General features: G+C 38.8%; 1 protein-coding gene across 4 annotated transcripts in view; it reads left to right on the forward strand.

The window, feature by feature from the left end:
• M1AP (meiosis 1 associated protein) overlaps positions 1-21496 on the forward strand; it is a 90583-nt gene that overhangs the window by 44816 nt on the left and 24271 nt on the right. For all 4 annotated transcript variants that reach the window (XM_007184041.3, XM_057558614.1, XM_057558613.1 and 1 more), the window contains one exon: positions 21033-21206. In XM_007184041.3, the coding sequence (XP_007184103.2) occupies positions 21033-21206 (174 nt within the window). The remainder of the gene's footprint in view (positions 1-21032; positions 21207-21496) is intronic.

Below are 21496 nucleotides of genomic sequence, written 5' to 3' on the forward strand. Positions count from 1 at the left end.
ACGGCCACTGTGATCAATGCATTTTGGCATCCAGAGGGCAGCTGTCCAGGTTGACAGCAGTCTGCACTCATTGGGTATGTAAGTCTTTCAACCATTTACAAATCATCTTAATGATGCTGTCAAACAGCCTCCATTTCTCAGCCTTGGTACACAAGGATATCAGGTTCCCTTTCTAAGTGCTCACAAACCATCTGTTTAATATTTCCTCCTAGTCTTTGCTAGGGATCGATGTCAGGCTCTTCTGGAAAGGTACTTTATCCATATGTGTTCTCAGGAAACACCAAATGTTAACAACCCAAACATAGAAGATAAAGATTCATTGCTTCCTAAAGGGTTCCAGAAAAAAAAAAAAAAAAAAAACTTTTCTATGATTCATGCTTCAGTACAGTTGTCAGACTCCACTAATTGATTTGTTTTCCTTTCAGTATCTTCAAAAATAGACCAGAAAATGCAGCTATTCATTGAGTCTGTCTTTGAAAACTACATTAAAGTCATTGCCCTGTGGCTTTAAGACTAAATTAGAACCACTGTTTTATTTACTATCTAAATATTTTTAACACAGAGAGACGTTTATTAACAGAAACCATTGTCTCAGAAAAATGGCAAAAATTGAATTGAAGAATTTTTTTAGAGTTCCATAGAAAATCTTAAGTTATTTGAAAATTAGAGGTCTTTTAAATTTTTTCCTCGCCTCTTTTGAGGAATAATTGCATACTGTAAGTTGCATCCAAAGTGCACAATTCAATGAGTTTTGACAGTTGTATATGCCCATCACCACAATCAGGATACAGAACACTTCCATCAACCCCAAAAGATTCCTCTTGCCCCTTTACTCTCAATCCCTCTCTCCATCCGTGGCATACACCACTGATCTGTTTTTTGTCTGTAGATTAGTTTGTATTTTATATAAATGGGATCATATAAATGGTATATACTTCTTTTGTGTCTGACTTTTTTCATTTAGATTTTGAGATTCATCCATGTTGTTTATATCAACAAGTAGTTGTTAGCTTCTTTTTATTTCTGCGTAGTAGTATATTGTATGACTCTGCCACATATTGTTTAACCATTCTTCTGTTAATGGATGTTTCAGTTATTTCTAGTTTTTGACTGTAGTGTCTAAAGTTCCTACAAATATCTGTACACAAATCTCTGTATGGACATATGTTTTTATTTTTCATGGGTCTTACTGTGTTTATGGTTAATCTTCTTCCATCCACTTACTTTCAACGCATTTGTGTCTTTATACTTAAAGTGTATCTCTTATAGACAGCATAAAATTGGGTCTTGCTTTTTATCCATTATGCTATTCTCTGCTTTTTTTTGGAGTGTATACTCCATTAACATTTGCCATAAGTATTGATATGGTTGGATTTAGGTCAGTCATTTTATTTTTTGTTTGTCCTCTCTGATTTTTCTTCATCTTTTCCCTGCTTTCATGCTTTCTTTGGATTATTAAACATTTTCAGAATTCTATTTTATCTATTGTCATTAGCTATATTTCCTTGCATTATTTTTAGTGGTTTCTATAGGGATTACATTATACATTCTTAACTTTTCAAAGTCTACTTAGAGTCAATATAGTAAACTTCACATAAAATGTAGAAACCTTGTAGGGATTAAAATATATTTTTAAACTTGTTTATAGCCTACTTAGAATTAATGTAGTACCATGTCATGGAAAATATACAAACTTTGCAACTATGTAGGTCCATTTATCCCCTACACACACACACACACACACACACACACACACACACACACACATTGTCTTTTTGTTGTAGTTGTTGTGTGTATTACATCCACATTATAAACTTCACAAGGCAATATTATAAATTTTTGCTTTAAACAATCATGTGTATTTTAAAGAAACTAAGAGAAAAATAGTTTTTATATTTACTTTTTCCAGTGTTCTTCATTCATTCCTAAAGATCCAGCTTTCCCTTGGGTATCATTTCCTTCAGCTCAAAGAACTTTAGTATTTCTTGTAGTTTGGTTCTGGTAACAACAAATTCTCTTAGCTGGTATTTATCTGAAAATATATATTTCACTTTCATTCTTGAAGGAGGTTTTTCTTATATATAGACTTATGGGTTGACAGGATTCTCTTTTCTTTCAGCACATTAAAGATGTTGCTCCTCTGTCTTCTGGCCTTCCATGGTTGCTCAATAAAAGTCACAGTCCTTAAATCACTTTACCCTTTATGTAAAGGATCGTTTTTCTGGCTGCTTTCAAGAATTTTCTCTTTATGTTTGTTTTTAAGCAGGTTTACAATGCTGTGACTAGGCACAGATTTCTTGTTTGGGTTCACTGAGCTTCTTTAATCTGTAATTTTATATCCTTAACCCAATTTGGGAAATTTGCTGCCATTATTTCTTCAAATTTTTTTTCCTGTCTCATTCCCTCTCTTCACTTCTCTGGGACTCCAATTACCACATGTTAAACCTTTTAAAATTGTTCCACAGTTCCCCAAGGCTCTGTGGTATTCTGCTTGTTTGTTTTGTCCAAACTTTTTTCTCTCTCTTCTTCAGATCAGATGATCTCTGTTGATCTACCTTTAAATTCACTGACTCTCATCTCTCATCTCCAGTCTGCTATTAAGCTCATGTGGTGAATTTTTTGTTCAGATATTGTACTTTTCAGTTCTAAAATTTCCATTTGGTACTTTTTTATATTTTCTATTTCTCTGTTGATATTTCCTATCTTTTCATTCATTATGAACATATTTTCCATTCCTTATGACCATAATTTTAATTATGCTGCTTTAAAGTCCTTGTCTGTTAACTCTAACATCTTTGTCATCTTGGGGTTTGCATCTGTGGACCGTATTTTTCCTCTGAAATTGGGCCATATTTTCTGACTCTTTATGCCAAAAACATTTGGATTGTATTTTCTGAATATTATGTTGTATAGACTCTGGAATCTATTGTATTACTCTGAAAGTATTTGTTTTAGCAGACAATTAACTTTGTTAGACACAAACTGCAACATTTCATGGCCTGCAGTAGGCACCTCACTCAAATCTCAGTTCCATTCTTTAAGCCTAAACTATGAACTGCTTTCAGTTTGTCCCACCTAGGTTCAGCTAGGTGCCTGGACTAGTTTAAATACATAATTTAAGGCTCTCTGCTCTGGCTTTCTCCTTCCTTGGATTTCTTCCTTGCTCTCCAGGGGCTCTGGTTGCCCCAGGCTGCTTCCCCTGGTAATGCCAGTGAAAGACAGAGGGCTTTCTGTTGAAGCTTTTGTTGCCCCCACACTGCTGTGATGGAGGCTACCCTCAGGGCAAAGGTGCAAAAAATGGGGAACTCATTCCTTGCTGGTCACTTACTCCAAGTTTCAACTCCTCTCACAAACCTATCTTTGTTCAGTCTCAAGAGCCCTCAGGTAATTATTTTGTTTCGTTTTGTTTTTTAATACTATCCAGAGTTTGTCTATTATTTACAGAAAGATCAGTTTGTTAGGTACTGGAACCTAACCAGATTGGAAGGCCTTTATTCACTCTTGATCAGTTTGGTTCTTTCTTTTTACCTCCTCTTCCATCTTCTGTTCAGGTTAATAAGGTCAAGTTTTTCATCATTTCTCTCTGTGTCTTTAGGAGATTATGACTTAAAAGAAGTTCTTCTGATTAAATCCCAACTCTTCATTTCTCCTCTTCTTTCCCCCTCATCCCCTGACACTCAGAAACAAACACACCCCTGCTTTACTTGGCAGATGACTTATATTGCTCCCCACCCAACCTTAGGACAATCTGGCTGCTTCTCTATCTGAAATCATGCCTATCATATACCTAGCACTAGAGCACTAGTTAGCACAGTACAAAGACTGATTGTGGCTAAAAATAGACACAAGTACATATATAAATTTAGTGTAGAATGAAGGTGACAAATCACTAGAGCAAAGATGGTTCAAAAATTGTCTGGGTCAAGTGGTTAGCCATCTAGAAAATATTCTAAATGGATCAGGGACATAAATGTAAAGAATGATATTTTTAAAGTAGTTAAAGAAAACCTTGGTGAATTTTTTTATAATCTCAGCATAGGGAAAAGTTTTCTACCTATGACTCAAAATCCAGGTGCAATAATTTATGTAACTACAAAAAATTCATTATGTAAAAATAAAAATCTTAGGCATGGCAAAGATCACCATAAACAAAGTCAAAAGACAACTGAAAAACTAGGAGAAAGTGTTTGCAATTTATATCTCACGGGGAAAAAAGACAAATATCTCTAATATATAAAGAATACTTAAAAATCAAGGGGAGAGACGGGAGGAACCCCCAAGCAAACCGGTAGGACGTGGGGGGACTGAGCGGGGAGGAGAAGGGGAGGCCGGACAGGCTCGGAACCCCTGAGGTCGGGGAGATCAGGAGAGGCAGGCAGGAGGGGCCCTCCGCGAGGAGCAGGAGGAGCAGGAGAAGAGCGGAGGGCGTTTGCCCCGCCCACTCGAGCCCACGAAGCCTGCTGGGCTCCCAGCCTGCTGGGCTCCCAGGTGAGGTCCCCTGCCCTCTGAGACCAGGCGTCCCAGGGGGACATGCCTGGGGACCTTCTGTTCAGCTGAGCCTAAGCCCCACCCCCCACAACCCCCAGGGCCTTTTCCAGCCCTATGGGTCCTAAGCATAGGCCCTGGCTGCTGCCCAAACCTCGCCCTTGCTTAGGCCCTGCCCTCCACAGCCAAGGCCTTTCCCCCCCCCCTTTTTTTTTCTTTTCCCTCCTCCTCTTTTTTACTATTGCAGTACTGTTGTACCTTCCAGTTGTTGCTTCATCTATATTTTTATTTTTATATTCTTTCTAACATCTGTTAGTTTCCCAGTCTAATTTTATTTTTTACTTTGTTATTGTTCTTTTTTTTTTTTCTTTTTGCCACCCCACATGGCTTGTGGGATCTTGGTTCACAAGCCGGGGGTCAGGCCAAAGCTCCTGCAGTGGGAGCTCCAAGTCCAAACCACTGGACTAACAGAGAACCTCAGACCCCAGGGAATATTCATCAGAGTGAGATCTCACGGAGGTCCTCATCTCACCAGCCTACAAACTCCAGTTTTGGAAGTCTCAGGCCAAACAACCAGTAAGACAGGAACACAATCATACTTACAAAAAAAAAAAAATGAGACAGCAAAAAAATATGTCACAGATGAAGGAGCAAGGTAAAAACCTACAAGACCAAATAAATGAAGAGAAAATAAGCAATCTACCTGAAAAAGAATTCAGAGTAATGATAGTAAAGATGATCCAGAATCTTGGCAATAGAATGGAGGCATGGATTGAGAAAATACAAGAAATGTTTAACAAAGATCTAGAGGAACTAAAGAACAAACAAACAGAGATGAATAACACAATAACTGAAATGAAAAATACACTAGAAGGAATCAATAACAGAATAACTGAGGCAGAAGAACGAATAAGTGAGCTGGAAAACAAAATGGTTGAAATAACTGCCTAGGAGCAGAATAAAGAAAAAAGAATGAAAAGAATTGAAGACAATCTCAGAGACCTCTGGGACAACACTAAATGCACCAACATTAGAATTACAGGGGTCCCAGAAGAAGAAGAGAATAAGAAAGAGTCTGCGAAAATATTTGAAGAGATTATAGACAAAAATTTCCCTAACATGGGAAAAGAAATAGTCACCCAAGTCCAGGAAGCACAGAGAGTCCCATACAGGATAAACCCTAGGAAAAACACAACAAGACACATATTAATCAAACTAACAAAAATTAAATTCAAGGAAAAAATATTAAAAGCAGCAAGGGAAAAACAAACAATAACATACAAAGGAATCCCCATAAGGTTATCAGCTGATTTCTCAGCAGAAACTCTGTAGGCCAGAAGAGAGTGGCAGGATATACTTAAAGTGATGAAAGAGAAAAACCTACAACCAAGATTACTCTACCCAGCAAGGATCTCATTCAGATCTGACGGAGAAATCAAAAGCTTTTCAGAAAAGCAAAAGCTAAGAGAATTCAGCACCACCAAACCAGCTTTACAACAAATGCTAAAGGAACTTCTCTAGGTGGGAAACACAAGAGAAGAAAAAGACCCTCAAAAACAAACCCAAAACAATTAAGAAAATGGTAATAGAAACATACATATCGATAATAACCTTGAATGTAAATGGATTAAATGCCCCAACCAAAAGACACAGACTGGCTGAATGGGTCCAAAAACAAGACCCATATATATGTGGTCTACAAGAGACCCACTTCAGACCAAGGGACACATACAGACTGAAAGTCAAGGGATGGAAAAAGATATTCCATGCAAATGGAAATCAAAAGAAAGCTGGAGTAGCAATACTCATATCAGATAAAATAGACTTTAAGATAAAGACTGTTAAAAGAGATAAGGAGGGACACTACATAATGATCAAGGGATCAAGCCAAGAAGAAGATATAACATTGTAAATGTTTATGCACCAACATAGGAGCACCTCAATACATAAGGCAAATGCTAACAACCATGAAAGGAGAAATTGACAGTAACACAATAATAGTAGGGGACTTTAACACCCCACTTACACCAAAGGACAGATCACCCAAACAGAAAATTAATAAGGAAACACAAGCTTTAAATGACACAATAGACCAGATAGATTTAATTGATATTTATATAACATTCCACCTGAATGTGGCAAAATACACTTTCTTCTCAAATGCACATGGAACATTCTCCAGGATAGATCACATCTTGGGTCACAAATCAAGCCTTGGAAAATTTTTAAAAATTGAAATCATATCAAGCATTTTTTCTGACCACAACGCTATAAGATTGGAAATCAATTACAGGAAAAAAAACTGTAAAAGCACAAATACATGGAAGCTAAACAGTGAGCTACTAAATAACAAAGAGATCACTGAAGAAATCAAAGAAGAAATTTTAAAATACATAGAAACAAATGACAATGAAAACACGATGACCCAAAACCTATGGGACACAGCAAAAGCAGTTCTAAGAGGGAATTTTATAGCAATTCAATCTCACCCCAAGAAAAATCTCAAACAATCTCACCCTACACTCAAAACAAATAGAGAAAGAAGAACAAAGAAAACCCAAGTCGGTAGAAGGAAAGAAATCATAAAGATCAGAGCAGAAATAAATGAAATAGAAATGAAGAAAACAGTAGCAAAGATCAATAAAACTAAAAGCTTGTTCTTTGAGAAGATAAACAAAATTGATAAACCCTTAGCCAGACTCATCAAGAAAAAAAGTGAGAGAACTCAAATCAGTAAAATTAGAAATGAAAAAGGAGAAATCACAACTGACACCACAGAAATACAAAGGATTATAAGTGACTACTACAAACAACTATATGCCAATAAAATGGACAACTACAAAGAAATGGACAAATTCTTGGAAAGGTACAATTTTCCAAGACTGAACCAGGAAGAATTAGAAAATATAAACAGACCTATCACAAATAATGAAATTGAAACTGTGATTAAAAATCTTCCAACAAACAAAAGTCCAGGACCAGATGGCTTCACAGGCGGATTCTATCAAACATTTAGAGAAGAGCTAACACCGATCCTTCTCAAACTCTTCCAAAAAATTGTAGAGGGAGAAACACTCCCAAGTTCATTCTACAAAGCCACCATTACCCTGATACCAAAACCAGAAAAAGACATCACAAAAAAAGAAAATTATAGACCAATATCACTGATGAACATAGATGCAAAAATCCTCAACAAAATACTAGCAAACAGAATCCAACAGCACATTAAAAGGATCATACACCACGATCAAGTGGGATTTATCCCAGGGATGTAAGGATTCTTCAGTATACGCAAATCAATCAATGTGATACACCACATTAACAAATTAAGGAATAAAAACCATATGATCATCTCAATAGACGTAGAAAAAACTTTTGACAAAATTCAACACCCATTTATGATAAAAACTCTCCAGAAAATGGGCATAGAGGGAACCTACCTCAACATAATAAAGGCCATATATGACAAACCCACAGCAAACATCATACTCAATGGTAAAAAACTGAAAGCATTTCCACTAAGGTCAGGAACAAGACAAGGATGTCCACTCTCACCACTCTTACTCAACATAGTTTTGGAAGTCCTAGCACGGCAATCAGAGAAGAAAAAGGAATACAAATTGGAAAAGAAGAAGTAAAACTGTCACTGTTTGCAGATGACATGATACTATACATAGAAAATCCTAAGGATGCCACCAGAAAACTACTAGAACTAATCAATGAATTTGGTAAAGTTTCAGGATACAAAATTAATGCACAGAAATCTCTTGCATTCCTATACACTAAAAAAAATCAGAAAGAGAAATTAAGGAAACAATCCCATTTACCATTGCAACTAAAAGAATAAAATACGTAGGAATAAACCTGTCTAAAGAGGTGAAAGACTTGTACTCAGAAAACTATAAAACACTGATGAAAGAAATCAAAGATGACATAAACAGATGGAGAAATATACCATGTTCTTGGATTGGAAAAATAAATATTGTGAAAAAGACTATACTACCCAAAGCAATCTACAGATTCAGTGCAATCCCTATCAAACTACCAATGGCATTCTTCACAGAATTAGAACAAAAAATTTTACAATTCGTATGGAAACACAAAAGACCACGAATAGCCAAACAATCTTGAGAAAGAAAAACAGAGCTGGAGGAATCAGGCTCCTGACTTCAAACTATACCACAAAGCTACAGTAATCAAGACAGTATGGTACTGGCACAAAAACAGAAATATAGATCAATGGTACAGGATAGAATGCCCAGAGATAAACCTACACACATATCACCTAATTTACAACAAAGGAGGCAAGAACATACAATGGAGAAAAGACAGCCTCTTCAATAAGTGGTGCTGGGAAAACTGGACAGCTACATGTAAATGAATGAAATTAGAACACTACCTAACACCATACACAAAAATAAACTCCAAATGGATTAAAGTCCTAAATATAAGACCAGACACTATAAAACTCTTAGAGGAAAACATAGGAAAAACACTCTTTGACATAAACCACAGCAAGATCTTTTTTCACCCACCTCCTAGAGTAATGGAAATTAAAAGAAAGATAATCAAAATGGGACTTAATTAAACTTAAAAGCTTTTGCACAGCAAAGGAAACCATAAACAAGACCAAAAGACAACCCTCAGAATGGGAGAAAATATTTGCAAATGAAACAATGAACAAAGGATTAATCTCCAAAATATACAAACATCACATGGAGCTCAATATCAAAAAAACAAACAATCCAATTAAAAATTGGGTGGAAGACCTAAATAGACATTTCACCAAGGAAGACATACAGATGACCAATAAGCACATGAAAATATGCTCAACATTACTAATTATTAGAGAAATGCAAATCAAAACTACAATGAGGTATCACCTCACACGGGTCAGAGTGGCCATTATCAAAAAATCTAGAAACAGTAAATGCTGGAAAGGGTGTGGTGAAAAGGGAACCCTCCTGCTAACGCATATATATATGTAATCTAAAAAAAAAAAAGAAAAAAAAAATGGTACTGATGAACCTAGTTCCAGGGCAGGAATAAAGACATAGGCATAGAGAATGGACTTGAGGACACGGGGTGGGAGGGGGAAGCTGGGGCGAAGTGAGAGTAGCATCGACATATGTACACTACCGAATGTAAAATAGTTAACTAGTGGGAAGCAGCAGCATAGCACAGGGAGATCAGCTCCGTGCTTTGCAATGACGTAGAGGGGTGGGATAGGGAGGATGGGAGGGAGGCTCAAGAGGGAGGGGATATTGGGACATATGTATGCATATGGCTGATTCACTTTGATGTACAACAGAAACTAACACAGTATTGTGAAGCAGTTACACCCCAATAAAGATCTATTTTTTAAAAAAATCAAGGGGGAAAAAAAGACCAAAAACCCTATAGAAAAATGGACAAAAGACATAAACAGATAATTAAAAATTATTTTTAAATGGTCCTTAAATATATAAAAATATGCTCAACTTTACTCATAATTAGAAAAATGAAAACTAAGACTACACCAACATACCATCTCCCACCTTTAGATCAACAAAAGCTAAAAAGTATGACAACACATTCTGTTGGTGAGGCTACATTTCCATTCATTGCCGGTAGAACGCACAGTGGTACAACACATTTGGAGGGGAATTTGGCAGTATCTAACAAAACTACTTAGGCATTTACTTTTTTTTTTTTTTTTATAGCTACTCTATTTATTTATTTTATTTTTAGCTGTGTTGGGTCTTCGTTTCGTGCAAGGGCTTTCTCTAGTTGCGGCAAGCGGGGGCCACTCTTCATCGTGGTGCGGGGGCCACTCTTCATCGCGGTGCGTGGGCCTCTCACTATCGCGGCCCCTCCCGTTGCGGGGCACAGGCTCCAGACGCACAGGCTCAGCAGCTGTGGCTCACGGGCCCAGTTGCTCCGCGGCATGTGGGATCCTCCCAGACCAGGGCTCGAACCCGTGTCCCCTGAATTAGCAGGCAGATTCTCAACCACTGCGCCACCAGGGAAGCCCTAGGCATTTACTTTTGACTCACCATTCCCACTTCTAAGAATCCAATACCCTGAAGATATACCTCTAACAATATAAAAATGCATACATATATACAGGATTACAAAGCTGTTATACAGTCTTTCTAGATTTTTATTTTTGATGTTTAGGATATGTTTTAGGACTTTCTTCAGTTTCTGTGCCTTTTTTTTTTTTTTTTTAACATTTCCTTACTCTACCTAACTCCCCAATAAGTCTTATATTCTTTCTTGGTTCCTCCTACTTTTGTTTTCACCTCAGAGTACATCTCTCAGCTCGCTTGGGCATTAAAGAGACAAAATTCCTTGGTCTAGTTCTCAGGGCCTCACCAACAGATTTAATGCCTTCCTAGCCCCACTTCCTCCTTTTCCTAAATAACCATTTCCCTACTCTCCTTCCCCACCTCGGTGCCTATGAAAACACTTCTTCCCAGTCCACTTTTCTAATTTGCATTGCAATTTACATTAAATGCTTTTTGTTTATAGAATATGTAAATTAGTTTGTGCAGGAAAAGAAGGCTTTTAAAATACCTTCTATGTCTAGTGTTTCCCAGGTCAAACTATGCTTTAGATGTTGGTAAATCTCAATCAGTAGTGATCAACCTCTTTTGCAGGTGGGTTGCATTTTTTCCTCAGTAAAATGAAAATAGAGCTAATTGAGACCCATAGATAAAATATTTTTTCTTACACCTTGAATCATATACTTTATTTAAGAGAAAAATGTCACCAGAAAAAGAAGAAAGAAATGGCACTGGCATTTAGTAACTAAAATGTTCGTGTGTAGACAGCTGGGAGGCAGCTTTCTAATCTTTCATCCATTATAGTTGCATGATGCTTTAAAGTCTACAAAGTGCTTTCAGGTGTCATCATTTCATATTCAAATGAACACTAAGCCTAGGTATTATTATCATTCCCACTTTACAGATGAAGAAATTGAGCTTAGAGAGATGAAGTGACTGGTCTAAGGTCACAGAGCAAGTTAGGAGCAGAAGGGCTAAGATTAGTTTATTCTGTGCAGTGCAGCACTTACTGAGCTCCTGTTGTATTCCAGACACTGTGCTAGTGCTGAGGGTGCAGAGGTGGATAAGGTGCTACATCTGGTATCCACAGGCATAGAGACACCCTTCATAACCAGGACCCTCTTTACTGCACCTGCAGGATCTCCTTTCTATTTGGGCTAGCCAGGGCAGGGCAAGTCAGGCATCTCAAAGCAGGATTGGATGGGAATTCCCTGGTGGTCCAGTGGTTAAGGCTCTGCACTTCCACTGCAGGGGGCCCGGGTTGAATCACTGGTCAGGAACTAAGAAGCCATGCAGCGCGGCCAAAAATTTTAAAAAAAGCAAGATTGGATGGCAGGGAATATTGTCAACTCCTTGTCACAGGGTGTTGCTCCCACGGCTCCAGATGTGTGGGGATGCAGGGCAGCTTCTCCCTTAGAGAAGTCCCTACCACCAATCACAGGCTTCTTCACCCTTAGAAACACACAGGCCTGAGAAAAAGCAATTCTGAGAAGATTACTTTCCCAGCCAAAGTAATTGCTCTGGAAACATTTTCTTTCCTAATTCATCTTCTTACTAAGGGCTGAAATATTTGGAATTAGGTTGGGACATGTCTCAGAGCTAGAGGTTCCACAGGTCCCTATTTTGTCTCTAATAATGTAAATCATCCATCGTGAATCATTAGTATTTCATTCTTTAGTTAACAGTCAAGCCTTTTTTTTTTTAGCCCACCTTAGGCTGCACCAGCTTGACCCTCCATCATAAAACTCTCTGGGTAGCTGACTAGGGCTGGAAAAGAGGCATGTCCACTACAAGCTGAGGGATCTCTGCTTGTGTTCTGCTCATGGGACTCCCAGATTCCTCTCCCATCTTTCCACCACTGCCCACTACCACCACAGAACAGGAAAGCATGTGTGGGAGGCCTGGGCTGAGACGTGGGCATCCCACACAAGCTAATAGTTCGGCACACCTTCAAACAAATATTTTTAAAATACTAATTCAACAATTGTTTAGGAGCCAAAGGCTACAAAGAGGAAGAGAAAGGAAAGGAGTACTGGTTCTGTTCTGCCCAGTCCTGCACACTTCCCTAAGCAGAGCCAAAGCCTTGCAGTAATGGAACCCACCCTTCTTAGAAATAGGTGTAGTGACTACCTGTTGTTACATGAGTGTGTTCCTTTGTGGGGGTCTCATCCTTCACCCCAGCAGTTTGTGCCAGTCCTCCCTTCCTCCCTTCTGCTTTAGCCTTCTTGCTATTCCTCCAGTATACCAAGCTCGTGCTCACTTCAAGACCTTTGACCTTGCTGATTCCTTTATAAGGAACAATCTTCCCACAGATGTTTTCATGAATCAGTCCTTCACTTGGTTCAAGTCTCTGCTCAACTATTACCTTCTTAGAGCATACTTCTTCCCTGGCCAGCCAAGATAAAGGTTCACACACACACACACACACACACACACTTATCCTGATTTATTTTTCTTCATAGTTACCTATTATTATCTGTAATTGTTTTCTGTTTTATTTGTTTATTTTCTGTTCTCCCACTAGAATGGTAAACCATGAAAGCAGAGAATTTGTCTTTTTCTTTGTTGACACCAAGCAGTGCCTAGCTCATAGAAGGCACTAAATAAATAATTATTTGAATGACAAATTAAATGAATGAATAAGTGAATGAATGAATGAATGGCAACAGTACTCTCCTGGGAGGGTATAGTTCTGGGAAATAAATTTTCTCTATCTCATTACACTTCTACTGATGTTTTAACCCCTCTTATAGACTGGGGCCCTAGGAAGATGATCACCACTTGGTCAGTCCTGTGCTCACTTCTCTGCAGAGGACACGCTGCCTTAACCCCCACTACCCCTGCCACCTCCTTGCAAGGGGCTTCTCATTTTTCCCAGGGTCCAATCATTACCACCACAAATGAGGCATATGAGCTCCGAAAGACAAGCTAGACTGCCCCTAACATTTTGAGCTGTCAGAGACTATCCCCTTGCAGTTATTGATTTAAAGACAGTGGTTGAATGACCTGCACAGTTGTTCCTGAGCAAACTTTGTCTTCTCTGATTTCTTATCCTAGTTGTTAACATCCTGAAGCCACTCCTGTATTCACAGAGTAGACAGCACTGATTGTAAACTGACCCAGGAAGGCTAAGGTACCATGATTATATAGTTTCTGTAGTGGTTCTTGACATTTTTGGGGTCACAGAGCTCTTCTGAGAATCTGATAAAAGCTAAGGTCCTATCCCCCTCCTCCACCCCTCCAAAATACACCTATACACATATAGACAAAATTGTATACAATTTCAGGGGTTCCCAGAACCCCTGAAGCCCATCCATAACACCCAAGGATGGGTGACATGATGGTCATTAAGAAAGAAATAGGTTTGCCCTATAGGTCAAGACCTTTGTGGGACTGGGGAGGATGTGCAGGACTGGCCAGGAGCATCGTTATCCTGGGCTTCTACTTTAGACATTCTATGTCAAGAGAGAAATATAGCCATTATACACGTAAGTATGTGTTAAAGTGTTAAATTCTCCCATTTTAAACACATTTCAATTTTGTAACCCTATTTTAGGGTTGACTTCTGAGAAGGATTGCTTTAGGCATTACCTTACTACCTTTAGGCTTTCTTAGTCTTTCCCATTATTGTGCCTCTTCCAGAAAAGCTTAGCTCAGTGAAGGATGTCACTGCTCATGGCCACAGGGAGGCAGGGTAAGTCCAAAAACTGAATGTGAATGCCGGCTGCAGCTAGACTGCAACAGACTAGGCCTTCCTCGCTTGTCAGGAGCACCCAGACACTCAGAGCTGCCACCTTCACTCCAGTAACCTTTCTAATTCATAACAGTGTGACCAGTCCCTGCTAGCCAGTCAATATGGAAGCTGTTCTTCAACGTCTGAGAAGTCTCCTTCCCATTCCCCAGGTTTAGTACATTTAGTTATATTTGTGAGGAACACAGGACCAGGTGTTGCTGTTCTTACGTATGTTGGTGGCAGGGAGAAAGTCACCAAGATAAGTGATTGGAAAAAAAAGAATTTTAAAAAAGGAAAACACATTCTTTTCCTATAAGAGCAAATCATTTTGTTGATGAGAGAGAAGGAAGAAAATGCCATTTGTTAGACCTACTGCATGCCATTCATGCAGGTAATCATCTCACTTCTTATGCCTCCTATAACTATGAAATAGGTTGTGCTATCCACACTTTGCCCAAAGTCACATAGCTAACAACTTTCAAGCCACAATTCAAACCCTTGTCTTTCCACTACATTCCACCACCTTTCATTAACTCAGAAAAAGTTAAGAAAACCCTTCAAGAGAAACAAAGTAACAAGTATAATTAGTATTGCCGTATGGAGTCCACAGACACCCAGGAGGTACTGATTAAAGCCAATAGGGAGGATATAATTAAGCATAACTTCATGGACAAAGTCAGTTCTGAGTTGGAATCTGGAGGAGCTGCAGGCCATGGATTGACAAGAGTAATAAAAGCACTAAGGAAGGAAGTCACGTGACAGGGAGACTAGCTCAGTTGAAGCAGAAGAGTTACAGGAAAAAGTAATAAGAGCTGAGGAGGAGGGAGCAATTGTTTAACTCAACAGGCATTTGCTAATCTTCAGCTCTCTGCAAGCTGCTGAGCTGGGGGGTGGAGGGGTGGGGGTGTTGATAGGTTCTCAACAGGTAGAGAAGAGGAGGAATGTATTGATATGAGCCATACAGAGTAAGGGAAGAATGGGGGTTTTGAGGAATAATGAGTAGTAACAAGTGGTACAGAATGAGTGAAGGGGGGCTTCCCTGGTGGTGCAGTGGTTGAGAGTCTGCCTGCCAGTGCAGGGGACACGGGTTCGAGCCCTGGTCTGGGAAGATCCCACATGCCGTGGAGCAACTGGGCCCGTGAGCCATAATTACTGAGCCTGCGCGTCTGGAGCCTGTGCTCCGCAACAGGAGAGGCCGCGATAGTGAGAGGCCCGCGCACCGCGATGAAGAGGCCCTCGGCCCGCTTGCCGCAACTAGAGAAAGCCCTCGCACAGAAACGAAGACCCAACACAGCCATAAATAAATAAAAATTAAAAAAAAAAAAAAGAATGAGTGAAGGGAATAAAAATGACAGCAGGAAGGCAGTATGTGCTCTTTAGGAAAGGAAGGATCTGATGAAACTATGTTTTAGAAAAATTAACTGGTAGTAAGAAGTACCAGAGGGGAAAGAATGGAGTTTGACGGGACAGCTAAGAGGCTACTGCCATAATCCAGGCACAAGGAAATGACTGCCTGGACCAGTGACAGAGAATACGGAAAAGAAGTTCTCTCTCTAAAGTGTTCTGGTTTACACATTAGTCTTTAGCTTGGATAATGTGACTGTTTCTGAGAAGGTCCCCTCAAATCTGAAGCATAGCACCTCTATGGCGATTACCTGAGAACTTTTTCAAAGGAAGAAGCTCTGCTCTGTGGCTCTTCCAAGAACCTGTAGGTTAAGAAGTTGGAAAGAGCTCTCATACCATATACAAAAATAAACTCAAAATGGATTAAAGGCTTAAATGTAAGACCTGAGACCGTAAAACTTCCAGAAGAAAATATAGGCAGTAAGCTCTTTGACATCAATCTTAGCAATATTTTTTTGAATATGTCTCCTCAGGCAAGGGAAACAAAGCAAAAATAAACAAACGGGACTACGACAAACTGAAAAGCTTTTGCACAGTGAAGGGAACTATCGACAAAATGAAAAGGCAGCCCACTGAATGGGAGAAGATACTTGCAAACGATATATCTGAAAAAGGGTTAATATCCAAAATATACAATGAACCTATACAACTCAACATCAAAAAACGAACAACGCGGGGCTTCCCTGGTGGCACAGTGGTTAAGAATCCGTCTGCCAATGCAGGGGACACGAGCTCGAGCCCTGGTCCGGGAAGATCCCACATGCCATGGAGCAACTAACCACGTGCACCAAAACTGAGCCTGCACTCTAGAGCCCGCGAGCCACAACTACTGAAGCACGTGTGCCTAGAACCCCTGTGCCACAACAAGAGAAGCCACCTAGATGAGAAGCCCGTGCACCACAACGAAGAGTAGCCCCTGCTCACCAAAACTAGAGAAAGCCCATGCACAGCAATGAAGACCCAACACAGCCAAAAATAAATAAATTAAATAAATAAATTTTTTTAAAAAACAAAAAAATGAACAACCCAATTTAAAAATGGGTAAGGGACCTAGATAGACATTTTTCCAAAGAAGACATACAGAAGGTCAACAGGCACATGAAAAGATGCTCAGCATCACTAATCATCAGGGAAATGCAAATCAACATCACAATCACTTCACACCTGTCAGAATGGCTATTATCAAAAAGACAGCAAATAATAAATGTTGACAAGGATGTGGCGAAAAGGGAACCCTCATGCACTGTTAGTGGGGATGTAAATTGGTGCAGCTACTATGGAAAACAGTATGGAGTTTCCTCAAAAAATTAAAAATAGAACTACCATATGATCCATCAGTTCCACTCCTGTGTGCTTATTCAAAGAAAAAACACTAATGTGAAAAGATATATGCACCCCTATGTTCATTGTAGCACTATTTACAGTAGCCTAGATATGGAAGAAACCTAAGTGCCCATCAATAGATGAATGGATAAAGAAGATGTGGTATATATACACAATGGAATATTACTCAGCCAAAGAAAAAAAAGAATGAAATCTTGCCATTTGCAACAACATGGATGGACCTAGAGGGTATTATTCTAAGTGAAATAAGTCAGAGAAAGACAAATACTATCAGATTTCACTTATATGTGTAATCTAAAAAACAAAACAAATGAACAAACATAACTAAACAGAAACAGAGTCATAGATATAGAGAACAAACAGGTGGTTGCTATAGGGGAGGAGAGTAGGGAGAGCAGAGAAATAGCTGAGGGAGGGTAAGAGGTACAAACTTTCAATTACAAAATAAATGAGTCACAGGTATGAAATATACAGTGTGGGGAATATAGTCAATAATTATGTAATATCTTTGTATGATGACAGATGGTAACTAGACTTACCATGATGTTCATTTGGGGATGTATAGAAATATCAAATCACTATGTTGTGTACCAGGACCTAACATAGTGTTGTAAGTCAATTACACTTCAAAAACCAACAAACTCATAGAAAAAGAGATCAGATTTGTGGTTACCAGAGGCAGGGGGTGGGGGAGGGTGAATTGAATTAAGGTGGTCAAAAGGTACAAAATTCCAATTATAAGATAAATAAGTAAGGTACAACATAATAAATATAATTAACACTGCTGTATATCATATATGGAAGTTGTTATAGAGTAAATCCTAAGAGTTCTCATTACAAGGAAAAATTTTTTTGTATTTCTTTAATTTTGTATCTATGAGATGATAGATGTTCACTAAACTTATTGTGGTAATCATTTCATGATGTGCATAAGCCAAGTCATCATACTGTACACCTTAAACTTACACAGTGCTATATGTCGATTATATCTCAATAAAACTGGAAGAGGAAAAAGAAGTTGGAACGAACTTTAGCAACACTGATGGAGTGTCTGCAGGGAAGATTGGCATTTTCCTTCACAGAGGCAACATGTTTCAGGCCTGGTTCTTCAGCTTTACAGAATCAGAAAGTTGATTTTATCAACATCCTCTCAGAGATAGAGTCACCTTATCAAGCTCAAGACTAAAGTATTAGCCAGAATATTTTAGAGGAAGAACCATAACCACTATAATCACCAAGAAGAGCAGAAACTTGACAAACACATCCTGCCATCGGGATGCCTCACTGAGCCAGCACACCCTCTCCTCTGAGCCACGCTTGGATGATGGCTGCCAGCATCTGCCGCTGTTGCTCCCTTCCTCTGTGCTCCATTTCTGGCCAACCCTCTCCCCTTCTAATGGACACATTCATTCTTTGGATAAACCAGTACCATCCATAGGCTCTAGCCAAATCTTGCTCTGGTCTGTAAGCCATTCTCCTTTTTTTTTATTTATTTATTCTTTTCATGGTTTTTATTTATTTATTTAATTTATTTTTGGCTGCGTTGGGTCTTCGTTGCTGTGCTCGGGCTTTCTCTCCAGTTGTGGCAAGCGGGGACTACTTCTCCTTGCAGTATGTGGGCTTTAGGCACGTGGGCTTCAGTAGTTGCACACAGGCTTCAGTAGTTGTGGCATGCGGGCTCAGTAGTTATGGCGCACGGGCTTAGTTGCTCCATGACATATGGGATCTTCCCAGACCAGGGCTCGAACCCATGTCCCCTGCATTGGCAGGCGGATTCTTAACCACTGTGCCACCAGGGAAATCTCCATTCTCCTTTTTAAGGTGACTGTTTTTCATCGACCTCATCACTCTGTATTGATTTTATTTTTTAATTATTTGAGGAAACGCCTATTGTTCTTATTTCCAGATTCTCAACTTTGCTATTGTTCCCATGTACTGCCCATGGTAGGAATTTCTAATCTTCAACCCTTTCCCTGGGGAGAAAAAAACACTTATTTGTCTTATCCAAAATTGTGTTGTTTGAACTTGAAGCAATATTATCCTCTCTACTTTTTGAAATCCTTTGTTCAATTTCATTTATTTAGTTCTATATCTGCCTCCTTATGCTTTAATAACCATTTTGCCTCTCTGAAGAGAAGCTGTTCAGTCATTTCCATACTTCTTACTCAAGTTGAAGTCCAGGCTCAGAAAAATTACTTCTTGTTTTGCCTATGACACAATAAGTTCCACATTATTAAAAAGAACGTTTCTCTTCACTCATGAGGAATGTTTCTTTGACAATGACGTCATATTTATCACTGTAGTACCTGAAAACGTAGTAGAGCAGATGAGATTTTAAGGAGAAATGGTCAAGAATAATGTTGCTTTATAAACTCCTTAAGGCAAAGAATATCATATACCTTTGTATATTATTTCATCTTCTATGTAGTACATAATTAATATTATTGCTTGATGCAATGAATGAAATAGCTAGTAAGCTAATGAACCCTCAAAACAATCCACAGAAGATGGCAGAGGTTTTTTTTTTAAGTGAAAGCGACTTTATTTAGAGAGATACACATTCCATAGGCAGAATGTGGTCCATCACAGAGGGCGAGAGCAGCCGATGGTACAGTTTTAATTATACTGGTCAAAGAGAAATGCATTTGGTGCCCCTTTTCAGCCACAGAATAAGTCGATAAATATAACATGAAGTCACTTAAGCCTCACCACACTTTCCCTGCATGGGTGCCAATACGTTGGACTGAAGCCCTTTGTTTCCTGTGGAGAGTCTGCCACCTCTGCAGACTTGTCCTCAGGAATGTCGTTCTAGAAATAAACCAGCTTTCTCCTTGGGGTCCATGAGTCATACATAGAAGTTAATTCATTGGAGCAACTGGCTTTTCTTAGGCCCTTTGTAAAAGTATTTCAGAGAGTCCCTCATGGTGAGGCAAAAAAAAGTCAGGTTCCTCTTCAGTTTCTTTCCAGCTCTTGTCTCATTTCCTCTCTCAGTGCTTCCTCCATCACCTTATACTTGGCTTTTACTGACAAACTGTACCTCCAGACCTAGATCCCAATTCCTGAACTAGTGTTGTCTAAAGAAGGAAGTAGACCATCAAAGTCTCATTACCCCACCTACCTAGTCTCATTCATTCAGATTTGGAATCAAATCACACTCCACCAGACCATCCCTGTCTTCTTGGCTGCTAATCACACTTGTGAGATATAGTATGTCAATGGCAAACTTGTATAATTTGTGTCAGAAGGTGGAGCTCAGGAATTCATCTTTTTTTCTTTTAGTCTTTTTTAAATTTATTTTTTTATAGCAGAGGTAATAACTGAATACATTTTCACTGTGAAACAACAATATAAAACTGAAGTCCCCCTTGTTAACTAAGTATTTAACTTGCATTGCTATATTATTTTTGGCTGTTCTTGTATTCTAGACTTTTTAAAAATATTCAATACAAGAAATACATGAATACAATAAAATACAAACAGTATAGAAGTATGAATAATAAAAAGTGAATGTATCTCAGAACTCTACCCCATTTCCTGTCCTCTATTAACAGTTTGATAATAGCCTTCCAGAGCTTTGTAAGGGGCATTTCCATACATATGTATGCACTTAGGCTAACAGTTTTATTTTTATATAAATGGGTCCATACCATACATCTGTTCTAGAACTTTCTTTATTCACTTACTATCTCCTAGCTTTCCATGTCAGTACATTTAGCTTTACTTTGTTAACAGCTGTATAATACTCCACAGTCTGTGCCATAATTTATTTAAACATTCCCCTATTGATGGGCATTTGAATTGCTTCCTGTTTGGGGTTTTGATTGTTCGTTATCGCAACAGTGCTGTACTGAACATCTTTGCATATGTTTCTTTGTGTACTGTCCAAAAACATCTCTAGGCTAGATATCTAGAGGTGGAATTGATGGATCCAAAAATGGGTGCATTTAATATTTTATATTTTTCAAAATTTGTAATTAAAGAATTAAACACTTTAACCACTGTTTCCCTTTCTTCTGCAGAGAGTTCTATCCTGGGAACTGATATTGACCTTCAGACTATAGACAATGATGTTGTCAGCATGGAGATTTTCTTCAAAGCCTGGCTGCATAACAATGGAACAGACCAAGAACATGTCCACCTTCTTCTTCCTTCACGGAGTTTCAGCAGCATTTCCAGAGCCAGAGATAATCCAAGTACACAACCCCCAAAAAACATATTATATAGATAATAATTATCCTAGTCTAGGATTAGGACTCTAGATTGGAAAGTCATCAGAATACAGAGTAGCTGAGGTTTAGGGATTGGAGGAGGATTGGATGATGCTCTCCATGTAAGCATGAGGAGTAAGAAAAGAATTTCTAAAAAGTAACCACCACAGTTAGAAAATTGAGCCTGATTAAGCCCAGACAGCAAGAGCCAGTTAGTTTCAGTGTAAAGACTTAAACACCTCAATAATAGGGCATCAGCTACACTACATAAGAGC

This window comes from Balaenoptera acutorostrata, chromosome 12, assembly GCF_949987535.1.
Source record: "Balaenoptera acutorostrata chromosome 12, mBalAcu1.1, whole genome shotgun sequence".
NCBI lineage: Eukaryota > Metazoa > Chordata > Mammalia > Artiodactyla > Balaenopteridae > Balaenoptera > Balaenoptera acutorostrata.